This window comes from Manis javanica, chromosome 17 (assembly GCF_040802235.1).
Source record: "Manis javanica isolate MJ-LG chromosome 17, MJ_LKY, whole genome shotgun sequence".
Classification (NCBI taxonomy): domain Eukaryota; kingdom Metazoa; phylum Chordata; class Mammalia; order Pholidota; family Manidae; genus Manis; species Manis javanica.
Genome location: NC_133172.1, coordinates 49,512,414 through 49,533,161, shown reverse-complemented (window position 1 = coordinate 49,533,161; position 20,748 = coordinate 49,512,414). Strand labels below are relative to the sequence as shown.

The 20,748-nt window shown below is 39.5% G+C and overlaps 1 protein-coding gene across 4 annotated transcripts in view; it reads right to left on the bottom strand.

The window, feature by feature from the left end:
* Window positions 1-20,748, bottom strand: part of WWP2 (WW domain containing E3 ubiquitin protein ligase 2) — a 167,246-nt gene that overhangs the window by 108,600 nt on the left and 37,898 nt on the right. For 3 of the 4 annotated variants that reach the window (XM_073226344.1, XM_073226345.1, XM_017670019.3), the window contains one exon: window positions 798-882. In XM_073226344.1, coding sequence (XP_073082445.1) covers window positions 798-867 — 70 coding nt within the window. In that variant the 5' untranslated portion in view covers window positions 868-882. Of the gene's footprint in view, window positions 1-797; window positions 883-18,420; window positions 18,531-20,748 lie in introns of those variants that run through there. The other variant, XM_017670020.3, reaches the window with a different exon arrangement.

The following is a 20,748-nucleotide window of genomic DNA, read 5'->3' as shown; positions in this document are numbered from 1 at the left end:
ATTCATTGAACAGCAAGGAGGCCCATGTGGCAAAAGTAGGTCAACGTGGAAGAGTAAGAGGAGATGAGAAATGGGGTCAAGTGAGGTCTTCAGCTTTCACTCTGAGATGGAGAGCCCTTGTTACGTTTGAGCAGAGGACTGACAAGAGCTCCCTTACATCACTGGTTGCTGTGTAGCTGAGGGAATGAAGTAGGCAAAGGACAGCAAACAGGAGGCTGTCACCTTAACCTGGGGTGGAGACGATGGCAGGCTGTGGGACGGTGCAGGTGCTGAAGAGAGGCTGAACGCTGGCTACGTTTGGAAGACAGACACAATCAGATTTGCTGATTGTCTGAATACAGGATATAAGAAAGAAAAATCATGAGCTCAGTCCCAGACATGTCACAACTGAGATGTTTACTAAGCATTCAAGCAGAGATGACCAATGGGCTGCTGGAGATACAAATCAGAGTTCAAAGAAAAGCCCTAGGCTAGAGACACAAATTTGGCATTGGTCATATTATTGGAAGCATAAAGCCACAAAGTTGGATGAGATCACCTACAGAATGAGGGTAGATAGAAAAGAGCCCCTGGGCATGAAGGAATCACCATTTTCAACAATTTTTGCCCAAAGTTCCTTTTAACCTTCTTCAAGAATTCTAGCTATAGTATAACCACCCTTTGAGAATGAATACTTGTACACTCTTAAGCTATTTCATAAAATTTGGTTCTCCAGACCAAGGTGTGGTAGAATCCCACCTCTTCCCAAAAACTGGGGCAGATCTCAAATGATAAACCCTCCACACAGTGCCACTCACCTTTCAGAGTAAGCTGAGACTTCTCAAAAGGCAGGGCCACTCCTGCCCGGCTAGAACTGGCAGATGCCATGTCATCACCAGGAAACTACAAGACAAACACAGCAGGTTTAGAGAACACTGGAGAAAAGATTGAGGAACTGGACCCAATTTTAATACTTGAGTTTAAAAGAGACAAAGCAAGAAAATATAATATAAACATCCAAGCAACTTTGGCGATACTACTTCCAACCAGGTAGGGTCTGCACTGTCGTCTGACCCTAGAGCCTAGATAGGTCTGGCCTAGGCCAGGACTATTGCATCAACATTTAGAGGAGAGCAGCCCAAAATAACATCTCTAAAAAGAAGTCACAGTTCAACAGTCAGTGTTTCAACTGCAAAAAAAAAATCTGATCTTTTTTAATGGACAAAAATCTGAACAAACATTTCTCCAATGAAGATAAACAAATGGCCAATAAGCACATGAAAATATGTTTGACATCATTAGCCACACCCGTCCCTTTCATTCCATCCTGGCTAGAAGCAGGAGTCTTTCTTGCATTTTAAATGGATCTTTTACTCATATATATGATTTTGTAACATTGTCATTTGTCATTTGGAAAGTCTTGATTCATTCAGTTACATAGATAGTCCACATGTGGACACATGTCATTACACATTATCAAAAAAAAAGCGCATTTGTGAATGTCATTGCTGACCTCATCAGAAAGATCTTCAAACACTGGGAAGCTGTCAAGCTCTTGATGGTAGACATAAGTATTCCAAAATCCTAATTTTCACTCTAAAAACTCATATTTTATTGTTGGCAACAAATACTGTTACTTGTTTTCCTTGAAGTGACAGGCTCGCTTCATTCATCTTCAAGAAAATGTCTGCCAAATACCCAAACCTCATAACTTTGTTAGTTTTTTCAAGTAAAAATGGTATTTCATAAAAAACCAATTAATTCAGCTCTCAGTTCAAACCATGGTACAACTGCTTTTTCTCAACACGACCACTCTACTGTATATGCTGTGGAAGTGCTTTGAGCATATTTCCAATTTCATCACACAGAATATTAAAAAGACATGTGCACAAGGGTCAAGACTTAACAAAGTTAATAACTTGTACTGCTTTATCGAGCACATTTGTAACTGAAACTGGCTCTTTGTTTTCTTTTTACGGAGTGTGCTGAGGTGAGGGATTCAGTGACAGCTGATTGCTGGCACGCCCTAATTCATGCTGTGGCACCAATAGTTTTACTCACCTTTGCTTCTGTACCATCAGTGCAAATGTGATCACAGTAAAAGAGCAAATAAAGTTACTATGAAAACAGATTTGATCTTGCAAAGTTCTAGAAGTTTCGAGGGGCCACGAGGAGTCGGAGGATACTCTTGTGAACTCCTGCTATAAAATCCCTATGAAATTCCTATTCTATTTGACATCATTAATACCCTCTTTCATTCTATTTGTGTCTGATCTCTCCTCCTAATTTCCTATTCTAAAAAGTGGTTTAAAACATGGTAGTTAACTCACCATATTACTCTAAGAATGGAAGCCTTTATGTGAGAATTAAATGTAGCTACAGCAACCTGATCATCTACATTTGCCCACTTACAGCACTAAATTGTTTTCTACCTTTATCTTGCATCTACCTACAACTTCAGCATTTTATTTAAAAAATAATAATAATAATAAGGGAGAAATGTGGGATTCACATATAAATCAAGTATAAAAATCAAACGAATAATCATATCTGACTTGATTGTTCATAGTTCATGATGCGTGATCAAAACCGAAAGTTTCTGTGATATGACTGCCCTTGCACTGTTCACCATGTAAGAACTTATTCACTATGTAAGAACTTGTTCACCATGTAAGAACTTGTTCGTTATGCTTCAGAAGATTGGAGACTGTTGAGAATTAGGCTTGGGGTTGATTAATGATTGTGCATTGAGTCCCCTATACAGAATTTTATTGTTGTTAACAACCATTTGATCAATAAATATGAGAGATGCCCTCTCAAAAAAAAAAATATGTAGCTTCAGCAAAGTCACATTGATTCTGACATTTCCCATAACTAAAGCCAAGTCATTTTATGGTTCAAGATTTTAACCAAAGCCAAACAAAACAATCTGCCATATTTATAAGATGTATCCAGTCCAAAAAAAATTGAAGTGACTAGTTGAGTTTTATTTTCACCTAACATACGGAGTACCAATGGAAACTTCTGAAATGTTACAGGTAACATACAAGAATACAGTACTGGAATCTGGGAATATGAGAATACAATACTGGGGGAAGAATACAATATTCTTATCAAGATGTCTAGACACCAGAATTCCACATTATTAAATCTGACAGCGAATTCTCAGTCCTCATCTCATATGGCCTCCTGGCAGCATCTTCCTTGAAATTCTTTCCTCCCTCGGGTTCCATGACACCTGCCTGCTTTTCCTCCTGCCTCTCAGGCTGCTCTCAGCCTCCTCTCTTGGCTTTTTCCCTCCTCATCCTCTAATCATCCGAGTGTCCCCTAGCTCAGGCTTTGCACGTCTTCTCTTGGTTATCTCATCCTGCCTCATGGCTTTAAATACCACCAATTTGTTGACAATCCCAAATTGGTATGTCCAGCATGAACCTCAACCTTGAGCCTCAGATCCTCTTTGTCTACTGACGAAACTGAGCTTCCAATATTCCCCATCAGACCTGTCCCTCAGTCTTCTGAATTTCAGTGAATGACAATTCCTTCCATCCAGTGGCTCAGGACAAAATTCTGAGTCATTCCTGCTCCCCCTTTCCTTTCACATATTCACTCTGTCAATAAATCCTGTTGGTTCTACCTTTAAAATATTTCTGAGTTCAAACATTTTTCTCCAATCTCTACAGTCACTGCCTTAGTCCAAAGCACCATGATCTCTTCCCGGGATTTTTGTTTTTCCTGCCCCTGCCCTCTGCCCCCTTCAATCTAATCTTAACATTCAGCACAACAGTTTTTTAAAAAATATGTACATCAGATCCTACCGCTCCGCTAAAGCAAAACCATGCAGTGGCTTCCCGTCTAGCTCAGATAAGTCAAAGTCCTTAAAATGACCTTTAGAGGTTCTACGAGATACACTACCACACACTTCTCTGACCCTGTCTCCCATTTCCTATCTCCACCCCACCCTCCCCCAAAGCTACATGAGCCTCTTTGTTGTCCCCTGAACATGACAGACATGCTCCCCTATCAGACTTCTACCCCTTCCATCTAGAATGTTCTATCCTCAGTTGTCCACATGTATGACTTATTTCCTTACTGCCTTTAGGCTCTTACCAAATGTCATTTTTCTTAAGGGGCCTTCCCTGACCACCCTATCAACCCCACCTCTCCACACACATTAGTAGCCCTTCTTCTCTATTTTACTTTTCCTTCTTAACATTTATCACCAATGTGATTCACATTGTATTGATTTATTGTATTTATTATCTCTCTCCTGCCCCTAGAAGGTATACTCTGTGAGGGCTGAGATGTGTGTCCTATCTGTTAGACCTATAGCCCTACTTTCTAGAATGGTACCTGGATCTTAATGAGAACTCCATAAATATTTATTGAATGAATTAATTTTGGCATCGTATTTCTGAAATTTAAAAGGGTGATGTTTTGACTCCCACAGACTAAATTTGTTTTGAAGCAATAAAAAGATCAATTCTCTTTATACCCATCAGATTAACAAGAGATTAGAAGTCTGATGGTACATGTTGGTGAGAAGCTCCATATGTTTCTGGAGGCAGCACAAGTTAGATGGTACCTGGCAACCTCCAGTAGAGTTAAAGATGCACATATTGTACCCCCCAGGATTCCACTCCTAAGTATTTCCCAGGGGAAAATCTTCCAACACATACACCAGAAGCCATGTTCAAAAATGTTCATCACAGCATTGTTTATAACAGCAAAAATCTGTAAGCAATCTAAATGCCCATCAATGGGGGAATGGATAAATTGTGATACATTTATACAATGAAATGCTCTACAGTACTTGAAGTACATGAATTCTGTTTACATGTATAAATCCCAAACTATAATACTAAGAAGGAAAAAAAAGCAAGTGGCAGCTGAAGTACACCACGATGTCATTGGTATACACTTGAACTTACACAAAACAGTTGCATATACTGTTGTGGAAACACATAAATGGAATAAAACTATACAAGCACAGACAGCGAGGCACCACACCAAGTTCAGAACAGAATTGCTTCTTGTGTGGTAGAGGCGAAAGCAGAGACATTGGAGTGAGAAGACCAAAGGAATTTCAACTGTATCTGCAACATTTGATATTTTCAAGAAAAAGTTCTGAAGCAAACATGGAAAATTTATTCCATGTTAATATTTACTAAATCCAGACAGTGGTTTTTATGACTGTTATCTTTTTCTCTAAACCATTTTATACATTTGATCTTTTTCATAATTATCAATAATGCTAAGGGGGAAAAAAGATTATATCTTGAATAATGAAGGAAAGATTAATAATTATAAATTAAACCTCTGAGATTTCAGTAACAGGGGTTAAAAGCACTACAAGCAGGAAATCCATTATTTATACAGTTTAGAAATAAAAGAATATTTTGAAAATCTTTATATCTGCTGGACTCTTTCTTTCTCAAGGCAATTCTGAGGATTGTTTTTAAACTAGCTTGTCCTCTCTGAGTTACGGCAGTTCTTAGCCTATGGTCTGAGCCTGAGAGAATTCCAGGGAAAGAAACCCAAAGCCCCCATGTGGCCTGTTAAACAGGAGTAAGATGAAACCTCTTGATCTATACCTCATGGTCCCTAAACAAAATCAACTGAATAAATTCTAAAGAAGGCCCAGGAAGAAGAAAGCCAACTGGGAAAGCAGAAGTAACAGAGTAGATAACACCACCATGCTTCCCTTCTCCAGCATCTTTCATAATTACCATCTATTTTTTTAACAATAATCCATGTTATTATGTGGGCGTTGTCTCTTTCCAGAGCTAATCAGGAAGATATCACACTGACCTTATAAGGTAAGTACAGTACTTCCAATCATAAAACCTTTCCAACCCATATATAAAGAAAAATAATGATTTCTATAGAAGGGAAGTCAGATCTCATCCCAGTTGTGGGTAAAATTGTAATATTTCCAGAATATCTCCTCTGGCTTTAATGCATCTTCATGGGTGGAGAAAAGTATGGCTTTAGTGCATCTGCATATCAATAGGCGTTCCTCAGGGGTGAAGAAAAGTTCATCTCCATATCACCTGGGCAAGGGAGGGCTTATCTGAACATGAAAGATTAAGGGGAGGGCTGGTCTTTTCAACAAATGGTGCAGGGACAACTGTCTATTCATGGGCAAATAAATGAAGCTGGACATCTACCTCATATCTTAGACAAAAATTGAACTCCAAATGGATCAAAGATCAAAATATAAGAGCAAAAACTATAAAATTCCTAAAAGAAACCACAGGTATAAATCTTCATGACTTCAGATTAGGAAACGGTTTCTTCGATATGATATAAAAAGCACAAACAATGAAAGAAAAACACAGCAAATTTGACCTCATCAAAATTAAAACCTTCTGTGCTTCCAAGAATATCAACAAGAAACTAAAAAGACAACCCAAAGAATGAGAGAAAATATTGCCAATCATGTATCTGATAAAAGACTTTTACCCAGAAAACAGAGAATATTTACAACTCAACAATAATAAGGCAAATAATGCAGCTTAAAAAAAAATCTATAGTTCATAATGCGTGATCAAAACCGAAAGTTTCTGTGATGACTGCCCTTGTACTGTTCACCATGTAAGAACTTATTCACTATGTAAGAATTTGTTCACCATGTAAGAACTTGTTTGTTATGCTTCAGAAGATCGGAGACTGATGAGAATTAGGGTTGGGGTGGATTAATGATTGTGCATTGAGCATTGACTCCCCTCTACAGAATTTTATTGTTGTTAACAACGATTTGATCAATAAATATGAGAGATGCCCTCTCAAAAAAAAAAATCTAAACAGATATTTATCCAAAGATAAGCAAATAAACAATAAGAACATGAAACGATGCTCAACATCATTAGTCACTAGGAAAATGCAAATTAAAACCACAATGAGATAATCACTTCACACAAAGCAAAATGGTCAAAATCAAAAAACATACAATAGGTGGAAATGCAAACTGGTTCAATCACTATGAAAAGTAGTATGGAGGTTCCTCAGAAAACTAAAAAGAGAAATACCATTTGATACAGTAACTTCACTTCTGTGAATTTACCATAAGAAGACAAAATTCCTAATTCAAAAAGACATATGGAGGGGGCTTAAAAATGGCAGCATGAGAAGTGAGACAGAAACCTCCCCCCAAAACCACATATAATATAAAAATATAGCAATACAACTAATCCTGAAAGAGTGACAGGAAAGAAGAATGTGACAGACTGCCTACATCTGGGGAAAAGAGAAGACCTCAAAGAAAAGGGTAAAGCAGCAAAGCCATGATCCAGCAGGACCCTAGCCCTCCCGCCAGCCCAGCTCACCAGCAGGAGGAAGAGAAGCAGAGCAGGGAGGGGGTGGAGGCCTAGGACCGCTGAGCACCCAGCCCTGGAGACCTGCTCTGGGAGAATGAGCCTGCATTAGATGGTGCTCTGAAGATCAGTGGGGATGGAAAGCTAACACAGGCAGAACACTCAGAGAGACTGAGATTCCAGCCACTTGTGGAGAACAGGTACCCACAACTGGCCACCCTGGGACAAAAGAAAGACGGGCACTCTGAGAGACTTCCCAACAGCAAGAGAGCTGCTAAAGGGGCAAGGATTACATGGAGCTTGCTGCTCAGGAGAAAGGACAGGTGGACAAAATCATCCCAGCACACTCAGCCCAGTAGGTTGGGAACTTTCAGGACCCTGAGGCACTCCACCCCTCTGACTGGCAAAGTAGGCCCAAAGCACCACACCACAATACACAACCTGCCACTCCTTCCTCACAGCTGGCACTGGCTCCCAAACTTGCTGCCCTGACCACTGTGCCAAGCCAGTCAGAGGGCAGCCCTACCTGCAGCAGCTACAGGGCATAGCATTGAGGCTCCTCCCTGTGCACTTGGCACACTGGCCCTGGCAGTGGAGGCAGTCTTGGAAGCCAGGAAGCAGGAAAGAGCTCTTTCTACCTGGAAGGCACCAGTGCCACTCACCTGAAACCCCCGCCACCACTTCAGGTGCTAAGCAACTCCAGAGAGTAGAGCTTCTGGGCACTAGAGGGCGCTGCCTACACAAAGTTATTATTCCATATTATTCATTACAAATACGAAACGTCAAAATAACCTGCTACAAACCTACAAACCAAAATCCCACAAACACCAGAAAGAGGGCCAAGTTAAACTGAAATCACCAATCTTCCTGATAAAGATTTCAAAATAAAAATCATAAACATGCTCACAGAGATACAGAAAAATATTCAAGACTTCAGGAAGGACTTGAAGAAAGAGAAACTTTGAAAAACAGAGTATCCAAAATGAAACATACAATGGAGGGATTTAAAAGCAGATTAGATGACACGGAGGAGATGGTAAATGAAATAGAAAATAGAGAACAGAAATATAAAAAAGCTGAGGCACAGAGAGAAAAAAGTATTTCTAAGAATGAAAGAATCTTAAGAGAACTGTGTGACCAATTCAAACAGAACAATATTCACGTTATAGGGATACCAGAAGAAGAAGAGGGAAAAAAAAGGGATAGAAAGTGTCTTTGAGGAAATAATTGCTGAAAACTTCCCCAATCGAGGGAAGGAAATAGAATATCAGACCATGGAAGTGTACAGATCTCCCAACACAGGAGACCCAAGGAAGACAACACCAAGACATATGATAATTAAAATGGCAAAGATCAAGCACAAGGACAGAGTATTAAAAGCAGCCAGAGAGAGAAAAAAGATCACATGCAAAGGAAAACCCATCAGGCTATCATCAGACTTCTCAGCAGAAACCTTACAGGCCAGAAGGGAGTGGCATGATATAGTTAATGCAAGAAGCAGAAGGCCTCAAATCAAGAATACTCTATCTGGTAAGATTATCATTTAAATTTGCAGAAGGGATAAGACAATTTGCAGATAAGCAAAAGCTGAGAGAATTTACCTCCCACAAACCATCTCTACAGTGTATTTTAAATGGACTGCTCTAGATGGAAGTGTGCCTAAGACTAAATAACTGTCACCAGAGAAAATAAAACCACAGCAAAGGAAATAGACCAACTAAATACTAAACAAATGCAAAATTAAATCAACTACACCCAAAGTCAGTCAAGGGATACAGAAACAGCACAGAATATGACACCTAATACATAAAGAATGGAGGAGGAAGAAAAATAGGGGAGAAAAGAAAAGAACCTTCAGATTGTGTTTGAAATAGCATACTAAGTGAGTTAAGTTAGACTATTAGATAGTAAAGAAGCTACCCTTGAACCTTTGGTAACCACGAATCAAAAGCCTACAATGGCAATAAGTACCTATCTATCAATAATCCCCCTAAATGTAAATGGACTAAAGGCACCAATCAAAACACACAGTCACAGAATGGATAAAAAAAACAAGACCTGTCTATATATTGCCTAAAAGAGACTCACTTCAAACCCAAAACATACACAGACTGAAAGTGAAGGGATGGAAAAAGATATTTCATGCAAATAATAGGGAGAGAAAAGCAGGAGCTGCAGTACTTGTATCATAAAAAAATAGACTGCAAAACAAAGACAGTAACAAGAGACTAAGAAGGACATTACATACTGATAAAGGAGTCGGTCCAACAAGAGGATATAACCATTACAAATATCTAAGCACCCAACATAGGAGCACCTACATATGTGAAACAAATACTAATAGAATTAAAGGGGAAAATAGAATGCAATGCATTCATTTTAGGAGAATTCAACACACCACTCACTCCAAAGGACAGATCAACCAGATGGAAAATAAGTAAGGAGACAAAGGCACTGAATAACACATTAGAACAGATGGACCTAACAGACATCTAGAGGACAATCCACCCAAAAGCAGCAGAATATACATTCTTCACAAGTGCACATGAACATTTTCAAGAACAGATCATATAGTAGGCCACAAAAAGAGCCCCAGTAAATTCAGAAGGACTGAAATTGTATTAACCAGCTTTTCAGACCACAAAGGCATGAAACTAGAAATAATGATGAAAAGAAAACAGAAAACCCCACAAACACATGGAGGCTTAACAACATGCTCCTAAATAATCAATGGATCAATGACCAAATTAAAACAGAGATCAAGCAATATACAGAGACATATGACAATAACTCAACACCACAAAATCTGTGGGACGCAGCCAAGGCATTGCTAAGAGGGAAGTATATTGCAATACAGGCCTACCTCAGGAAAGAAGAGCAATCCCATACAAACACTCTAAACTCACAATAAATGAAACTAGAAAGAGAACAAATGAGGCCCAAAGTCAGTAGAAGGAGGAACATAATAAAGATTAGAGCAGAAATAAATAAAATCAAGAAGAATAAAACAATAGAAAGAATCAATGAAAGCAAGAGCTGGTTCTTCAATAAAATAAACAAAATAGATAAACCCCTAGCCAGACTTATCAAGAAAACAAGAGAGTCTACACACATAAACAGAACCAGAAATGAGAAAGGAAAAAATCACAATGGACACCACAGAAATACAAAGAATTATGAGAGAATACTATGAAAAATTATATGCTAACAAACTGGATAACCTAGAAGAAATAGACAACTTTCTAGAAAAATACAACCTTCCAAGACTGACCTAGGAGGAAACAGAAAACCTGAACAGACCAATTACCAGCAACAAAACTGAACTAGTAATCAAAAAACTACCCAAGAACAAAACACCTGGACCAGATGGCTTCACTGCTGAATTAAATCAAACATTTAGTGAAGACCTAATACCCATCCTCCTTAAACTTTTCTGAAGAGTAGAATAGGAGGGAATATTTCCAAACTCATCCTATGAGACCAGCCTCACTCTAATACCAAAATGAGGAAAAGACACCACAAAAAAAGAAAATTACACACCAATATCCCTGATGAACATACATGCAAAAATACTCAATAAAATATTAGCAAACCAAATTCAAAAAGATCATCCATCATGATCAAACAGGATTTATTCTAGGGATGCAAGAATGGTACAATATTAGAAAATCCATCAATATCATCCATCACATCAACAAAAAGAAGGACAGAAATCACATGATCATCTCCATAGATGCTGAAAAAGCATTCGACAAAATTCAACATCCATTCATGATAAAAACTCTCAACAAAATGGGTATAGAGGGCAAGTACCTCAACATAATACAGGCCATATATGACAAACCCACAGCCAACATCATATTTAACAGCAAGAAGCTGAAAACTTTTCCTTTAAAATAGGGAACAAGACAAGGATGCCCACTCTCCTCACTTTTATTCAACATAGTTCTGGAGGTCCTAGCCACAGCAATCAGACAACACAAAGAAATAAAAGGCATCCAGATTGGTAAAGAAGAAGTTAAACTGTCACTGTTTGCAGATGACATGATATTGTACATAAAAAACTCTAAAGAATCCACCCCAAAACTACTAGAACTAATATCTGAATTCAGCAAAGTTGCAGGATACAAAATTAATACACAGAAATATGTTGCTTTCCTATACACTAACGATGAACTAGAAGAAAATCAGAAAAACAATTCCATTCACAATTGCATCAAAAAGAATAAAATACCTAGGAATAAACCTAACCAAGGAGGTGAAAGACCTACCCTGAAAACTACAAGACACACTGAGAGAAAATAAAGAAGAAACCAATAAATGGAGACACATCCCATGCTCATGGATAGGAAGAATTAATATTGTCAAAATGGCCATCCTGCCTAAAGCAATCTACAGATTCAATGCACTCCCTATCAAAATGCCAATGGCATTCTTCAGTGAACTAGAGCAAATTGTTCTAAAATTCACATGGAACCACAAAAGACCTCGTATATCCAAAGCAATCCTGAGATGGAAGAATAAAGCTGAGAAGATTACACTCCCCGACTTCAAGCTCTACTACAAAGCCACAGTAATCAAAACAATTTGGTGCTGACACAAGAACAGATCCATAGACCAATGGAACACAATAGAGAGCCCAGATATAAACCTACACATATATGGCCAATTAACATACAATAAAGGAGCCATGGATATACAATGGGGAAATGACAGCCTCTTCAACAACTGGTGTTGGCAAAACTGAACAGCTACGTGTAAGAGAATGATAATGGATTACTGTCTAACTCCATACACAAAAGTATACTCGAAATGAATCAAAGACCTGAATGTAAGTCATGAAACCATCTTAGAAGAAAACAGGCAAAAATCTCCTGAATATAAACATGAACAACTTTTTCCTGAACCCATCTCCTTGGGCAAGGAAAACAAAAGCAAAAATGAATGAATGGGACTACATCAAACTAAAAAGCTTCTGAACAGCAAAGGACACCATCAGCAAAACAAAAAGGCATCCTACAGTATGGGAGAATATATTCATAAACAACATATCCAACAAAGGGTTAACATCCAAAATATATAAAGAATTCACACACCTCAACCCTATTAAAAAATGGGCAGAGGATATGAACAGACACTACTCCAAAGAAATTCAGATGGCCAACAGACACATGAAAAGATGCTACACATTGCTAATTATCAAGACAATACAAACTAAAACCACAATGAGATACCACCTCACACCAGTTAGGATGGCCAACATCCAAAAGACAAGGAACAACAAGTGCTGGCGAGGATGTGGAGAGAGGGGAACCCTCCCACACTGCTTGTTCAACCATTGTGGAAAGCAATAAGAAGGTTCCTCAAAAAACTAAAAATAGAAATACCACTTGACCCAAGAATTCCTCTCCTAAAAAATGGCTGAATGAAACAAGAAAACAAGATCCCAGATTCAAAAAGACATATGCACCCCTATGTTTATTGCAACACTATCTACAACAACCAAGATATGGAAGCAACCTAAATGTCCATCAGTAGATGAATAGATAAAGAAGATGCACATACACACAATGGAATATTATTCAGCCATAAGAAGAAAATAAATCCTATACCATTTGCAATGGATGGAGCTAGAGGGTATTATGCTCAGTGAAATGAGCCAGGCAGAGAAAGACAAGTACCAAATGATTTCCCTCATTTGTGGAGTATAACAAAGCAAAACTGAAGGAAAAAAACAGCAGCAGACTCATAGACTCCAAGAAGGGACTAGTGGTTACCAAAGGGAAGGGGTGGGGAGGGAGGGAGATGGGGACTGAGGGGCATTATGTTGGCGAATGTAGTAACCACAATGTTGCTCATGTGAAACCGTCACAAGAGTGTATATCAATGATACCTTAATAATAAAAATATATATATATGCACCCCTCTGTTTATCACCACACTATTTGCAATAGCCAAGATATAGAAGCAATCTCAGTGTCCATCAGTAGATGAATAGATAAAGATGTGGTACATATACACAATGGAATATCATTCAGTCATAAAAAGAAAAGAAATCCTGCCATTTGCAACAACATGGCTGGATCTGGAGGGTATTATGCTCAGTGAAATAAGCCAGGTACAGAAAGAAAAAGACCATATGATTTCACTTACTTGTGAAGTATTAAAAACAAAGAAAAACAGAACAGAACGGCAGCAGACTTACAGACACTGAGAAGTGACTGGTGGTTACCAAGTGGGAGGGGTTGGGGGCAGGTGGTTACCAAGGATGAGGGGAATAAAGGGGCACAGTAATTCACAGTCACAACATAAGCTGGTCACAGGGACATTAGTACAGTAAGGAGAATACAGTCAATAATTCTATAACATCTTTCTGTGTTGATTGATAGTAACCGAACTAGATGGGGTGAGGATTTAATAACATGGGTAACTGATGATCCACTGTGCTGTACTTTTGAAAACAAGATAAGATTGTATATCAATGATAATTCAATTTAAAAAATTTAAAACATTCAATAACAAATGTTGGCAAGAATTTGGAGAAATTCGAATCCTCATACATTGCTGAGAAAAAATAAAAAATGGTAAGCATCTTTGAAAAACAGTTTGGCAGTTCCCAAAAAAGATAAACATAGAATTGCCATAGGACTCAGAAATTCTATTTCTAGGTGTACACCCAAAAGAACTGAAAACATGTGTCCACACAAAATCTTGTACACAAATTGTTCACAGCAGCATTATTCATAACAACCAAAAGGTGGAAACAACCCAAATGTTCATCAACTGATAAACAGATAAATAAAATGTAGTATATATATCTATACAACAGGATGTTATTTGGGCATAAACAAGAATGAAGGACTGTTTCAAGTTGTGATATGGATGAACCCTGAAAACATTATGCTAAGTGAAAGAAACCAGATAATAAGGTCCAATTATCATATATCTTCATTTATTTGAAATATTTAGAATGGGCAAATTCAATGAAACAGAAAGTAGATTAGTGGTTGCCCAGGGCTAGGGGTTGGAGGGTTGAAGTGACTGTTAAAGCATACAAGTTCTCTCTGAGATGATGAAAATGTTCTGGAACTATATAGTGGTGATGGTTGCACAATTTTGTGAAAATACTAAAATCCATTTAATTGAAGACTATGAAATGTTAAATTTTAAGGTATGTGAATTACAGCTCAATTTTTAAAAACTCATAGTTAAAGAGGCCAAAGAAAACCTCAAAACAACTGAGAGAGGTAAGAGAATATGCTGCACCCATGAAACAAGAGTAGAATGTAATATTAAAGAAAGGAAGAAAGATGGGAAGGTTGGTTGGTTGATTCAGAGAATAAGGAAGTGCTCTTGGAAAGGATAGTTCTGATAGCAGAAACTAAGCAGATAAAGTGAGAACATACACTAAAAACAGAACCCAAAGTAAAAGATGGTAAATAGGAGAGAAACTTTTTTAAAATAGTGGATTCATTTAAAACATCCAGTGTCTGACTGAGTTGAGTTCAGAAATAAAAAAGAGAAAAAACTTATCAAAGAAATGTTACATAAGATTGTTCTTAAACTGAAGGATATAAATTTCTATACAGAAAGAACCCCACTGAATGCCCAGAACAACGAAGGAAAAAAAAATGCACTAAGGTGCAGGGTCATAAAATCTCAGCACATGAGAACACATAGTATACAAGCTACCAGTTGCACTTACAAAGAACAGGAATCAGACTTCTCAAGTAATGTTGAATGCTAGGAGACAATACAATGCTTTTAAATTTTAGATAAAATTACTTCCACTCTATAGCTCTATAACCAAGAAAACCATCAATCAAGTATGACAGGAAAGTAATGACATTTTCAAGTTTGAAAATTCTCAAAAAAGATGCTTTCAAAGTTTGCTCTCTCAGGAAGTTACTGAAAGATGTGCTCCAAGAGAATAAATGAGATTAATGAAGAGAAATCCCAAGGCATTACGGTACCACGGTTCAGAGAGTAAGCAGTCCAGATTAGACAGCTGATAGGAAGTATCATCTAGAGATGAAAGACAATGCAAGAAAGAGATTACAGGATGCATCTGACTGCATTGAAAGATGTATTATTTTAGCTCTATCAGATTACTTGGGGCTGAACTAGTAATAGGTGTAAAGAAATTTATGCAAATGAAGAAATCCAGAAATACAGAATGCTAGTAAAAACAAAAGCTGTATGAGAAAGGAAATGTAACCCTAAGGACACTATGTGGCTCAGCCGTGAATAATATTTATAATCATAACAGCATAAACAATGTAATCAAAACTTATGACATGGTGGTAATCAGACGATGGGGGTACAAGTGGCTGTTCATGGAGACTGGCCAGAAAGAGCTAAATCCTCATCTTCACTGGTTAAAAGACAATAGATAGAACTGGCAAGCCAAGAAATAACAATGTAAGGAAGTCTTTTAGAAACAGAGAAGTCAGTATGAGAAGAAAGCTAAAAGTCATTGACTCTATGGAGCAAGAATTAATAACAAAAAGGGGTGAAGCAAGGCACTGCCGTTGCATTACTCAGTGAATAAGCACATCCCATCTACACTCAGTATAGTGGGCTGGACTGTGGCACCCAAAAAGATATGTCTAAGTGCTAACTCCTTGCAACCTGTAAATGTGACCTCATATGAAAAGAGCGTCTTTGCAGTTTTAACTAAGTTAAAAGATCTCAAAATGAGATTGCCCTGGATTTAGGATGAGTCTGGTGTCCTTACAGGAGAGAGAGAAAACACAGATACAGGGGAGGAGGCCAGGTGAACACTGAAGCAGATTGTAATCATGCAACCCCAAACTGACAAATGCCTGGAGCCACTGGAAGAGGCAAAGAAGGAATCTCCCTAGATTCCTAGAGGGATCATAGCCCTGTTGACACCTTGACTGGGGGCCTCTGGTCTCCAGAACCACAAAGGGATAAATTTCTGTTGTTTGAATCCATCAAATTTTTGGCAATTTGTTACAACAGGTTAGGAATACAATTAGTAACAAATACAATAACTACAAAGGTTTTACCAGATGCGGATTTCAACTGATATCAGGCTGCAAACAAAAAGTCCTCTTTCAACAAGGTATCGTGGGACGTCCCACTCCCGGGCCCCAGAGTAGCTGCCCTTAAGAAACAACCCCTGCAGCCACACGGGCCATGGCCTTGCCAAAACTGTTATCTGATTCTTGATTGTGAATTGACATACAAAACAGACTCCTATTTTTTTTTAAGTATTTTCCATGCTCTATTTCAAAACAATTTGTTAATGTCATTATTGACACAACAAATGATTCGCTTTTGAGAATTTGAGAATGAATCAATTTTAAGGGAAAGCGACAGAATGAAGGAAGAAAGGCTACATCAGAAGAATAACTGGCAGCTTGTCTCTGCTCCTCACATGAAAACTTTATCTTCCTCCTCCTTTTCATCTCTTTCCTTTTCTACTTTCCTTTCCTCCACCCTAATTTTTTCCTTTTCCCTACCGAGACGCAGACACCCCTGGCTCGGTTTGGGTATCCCCGTAGGGATCACAACCAAAAGAGCAGCTGCCCTCCAGCTCAGGGTCAGACGGTGGTACAATCTGAACCACAAGCTCCCAGGGCAGCTGGTAGTTCGTCAACTCCACCTTGACGAAAACAAATAGTGTCCTTACACTTTTACTTTTATGTAAGAAAATCTTCAAAAAACAAAGCAAAACAAACAAAGCCAGCTTTCTTTGCCTCTAATCCTCTGGCTGTTAGAAGAAACAATTATTAGCTAGCGCCATCATTCCTGGTCAGATTAAGCATGTCAAGGGTCCATCCACTAGTTCAGAGTTTCCAGGGACATTCAGAAAGACAACAAAGATATCTAGCAGAGTCCTTTTTGGTTAAAATATTTGAAATACCCAAAATTTAAAAAGCAGGGAGAACATTTTTAACATAATCAACTGGGAACAAAAGAGGAAGCTGAATAACATGCGGTGCCATGGCACCAGAAGGAGGTCCGTGGCTGCCGTCACCTGCACTACAATCTTGACTTGACCTCCATAGAGCACAGAGGGTGCATTCAAAGCAGGACTGGATGATTCTTTATTTTTATTGAAACAACTCACCTGCCGTAAGTCCACCCTCTTACAGCATGCAATTTGGTGGTTTTTATTATATTCACACAGTTGTGCAACCATCACGACTACCTAATTCCAGAATGTTTCCATCACCCCAAAAGAAACCCTATCCCATTAGCAGTCACTCCTCATTCCTCTCTGGCCCCCCAGCCCCTAGCAACCACAACCCATTTTCTCTATGGAGTTGCCTATTCTGGACATGTCAAATAAATGGAATCATACAATTTGGAGTCTTTTGTGTCTGGTTTCTCCCACTTAGCATAATTGGGAGAAGCAACCTTGGAAACATTATTTTGATTCTTGAAACTTGGGGACTATAATTGCGGAGGGTGTCTTCCACAGGAGTCAGCCAGCCTCCCAACTATACCTCTTCCAGGCACCTTTTCTGTACTCTGTCCAGTCCTATGCCAAGGTCAGTCTTTCAGCAGATACTCCTAGATTCCCTCTCTGTGCCCAGCACTGGGAATACACAGGCGAATGCCATGGGGCCCCACCCTCCGGGAGCTCAAGTATCTTGCTCTGAGACCCCCATTAAATAAAACCTTGAAGAGCTTTTGGCAAGAGAAAGCAACCACCCATCAGATTTCACAAGTGATAGGTCTTGCAAAATCTGAAGCACCTGAACACTCTTATCACCCAACTTCAGGAAGAACCTTTCAGACTAATCTTTTAGAGGCAAATAGGTTTAAGCGCTCCCTAGCCTTTGAGTGATACTTACTGGACAAGTAATGTACTCTCTCTAAATCTCGATTCCTCATCTCTGAAATGAACCTAAGAATCGCACTTTCTAAGATGACTGGAGAGATGAAATGAACTCAGGTGAAGCGGCCAGCACACACTAAGTGCTCTTCAAGTATTAACTACAAGCTAAACTAGTTCTTCCTGATGCTGAAATTCTAGGCTCTGGGATTCCTGAAATTCTTCAACCAGCTCTGAGTCAAGAAACCAATGAAGACTGATCTCGAGATGAAAGGACCTGTGTAGCAGATGAGCCAAGGAAGAACAAGGACTACTCACCAGCACCAAGGTGTTTTTAATTAGCCAGCTGTAGAAGCAGGCAGTGCATCTCACTTTTAACTAAGGATCCACCCTGCATCCACTTCTTAAAGCTGTGGAAGAGAAGGTTCTGTTCTAAAGATTCCTCCTTTCCTTCACACTCTCATGATTTCCCAGTTCTTTCCAACACTTAATGCTTCTTTCTTGGCCTCTTTGCTCCGACCAGCTCTGAATTACCTTCCATCCTCTGAAGGCCCGTATTGAAAAACAATCAAATGGGATTGAACTTTGCCAAATGATATCTGTACAAAGACCAAGTACATAAAGAGAGAGAGAAAGGGGCAGGAAAAGTCGTATCATTGGAAGTACAGTGAAATTACAGGATAATAATAAAAGAGACTGGAAAGCAGATCTCATGACAAAACAGGAAGCAAAAGGCATGAGGGACATAGAGGAAGAGGACCTGCCCCGGGTCAGGACTGCCAAGTCTTGGCATTTGGTATTTTCCTAGAAGTAGTTATTAACACTTGACTTAAATCACTGAATGTTTGTTTACAGGCTGGCAGAGAGGGGGATGAGCAGAGGACTGCAACCTTCCAAAACAGATTGAGTTGGCTCTTTTTAAGGGAAACAAGATCTTCCCTTTTGCCCCTACATCTCAGAAATTCGAGTCTCTAACAGCCCAAAGTGACTTCAAATGACTCAAATTCAGCACACCGATTTGATTCCAATGGGAGTTTATGGTCATGCACCCACTACCCCCATTATCTTACTGATGGAAGCATCGGATGTGGACTCAAAAGACCAAGATTCAAATGCCAGCTCTTCCATGTCTTAGCTACAAGACCTCACACAGGACACTTCACCTAGGTGAGGTTCTATTTGTTTTAAACCTTTAAGCCTATAAAACAGCGAGACACCTCATGAACAACATGCACTCAGTACATGTTAGGTACGGCCAGGACCTTAAACATCAAAAATTCATTACACATCCTTCCAGACTTTCTCCTTCCCATCCTTCTTGGAGGTTTTTAACTTGGTTATCAAACCTGAAAGCCAGACTAATTCCAGACATTGGCACTCTAATTGATTTCATTGGCACTGCAAAGATGTACGCTCGGGAGAGTAGCCTCCCCAAGAAGAAAGAAACCCATTAGCTTGTGGTTTTCAAAAGGCTCTTTAAGTGAAAAGTAAAAAGGAAGGGAAATCAAGTGCCCTGAGATACACTACAATGCTTTGCTGTACTTGAAATACCCACTAGGACAAGAGTATAAACTGAGATTGTGTTTTGAAATTTCACTTCTAGCCAGAAGTTGGGATGTGTGTCCACACTACTTCTTAAGTGACTTCACCCAAGCTCTTAACTCTAGATTGCATTCTCATGGTAACCGCTTCCACATGGACACCTCCGGCCCAGGCCTGTCCCCAGACTTCCCTAATTCCCGACAGAAGCTTCACTTGGGTTTCTACTAGCATTTTACAAGCGATGTGAACAAAATGCTGTCCAACCCTGTTCCTCCCAGTCTTCCCGCATTTCAAGTAATGACAATTCCATTCTTCCAGTTGCTCACGCCAAAGACCACAGAGTTGTCCTTGACTCTTTTCTTCCCCTTGCACCCCACATCCACCAAGCCTGTTGGCTGTACTTCCAAATATACCCGGGGCCCAATGGCTCCTCGCCACCTCCATCACTACCACCAGCTCCATCCTTCACCTGGATCAGGGCAAGAGCCTCTATACTTGTCTCCCTGCTTCTAGCCCTGCTCCCCGTACCTCTTCACACAGCAACCAGAGTGAACCTGATAAAGGCAAGATAGATCCTGTCCACTCACTGCTCAAAACCCTCTATGACCCCAACTCACTTTGAGTAAAAGCCCACATCCTCACCACAGACTGCAAGGCCCTCCACCATCTGCCCATCTCTCCTGTTATCCCCACCCTTCTCTCATCTTATCCTTCTATTCCCCCCCTTGCTTATGCCTCTCCAGCCACCGCAGCCTCCTGGCTAGTCCAAAACCTGCCAGGCCTGCTCCTTCTTTGGGGCTAGTGAACTCAACAGTTCCCTCTGCTTGGACCATGATGTACCCATTCAGGCACACAGCTCCTTCCCTCCCCTCCTTCAGATCTTTACTCAACAGTCACCTTCCCAGGTAACTTCTCTAAAGACTCAACCCCAGCCAGCACTCCATATCCACTGCCCTCCTTTATTGGCTTAGCATATGCATTTTGCTCAGTTAGTTTACTGTGCCTTTCCCCACTAAAATTTAAGATCCACAAGGGCAGGGATTTTTACCTTTCTTGTGTACTACATTCTGGGTGTTTAGAACAGCACCATCCAATATAATTTTT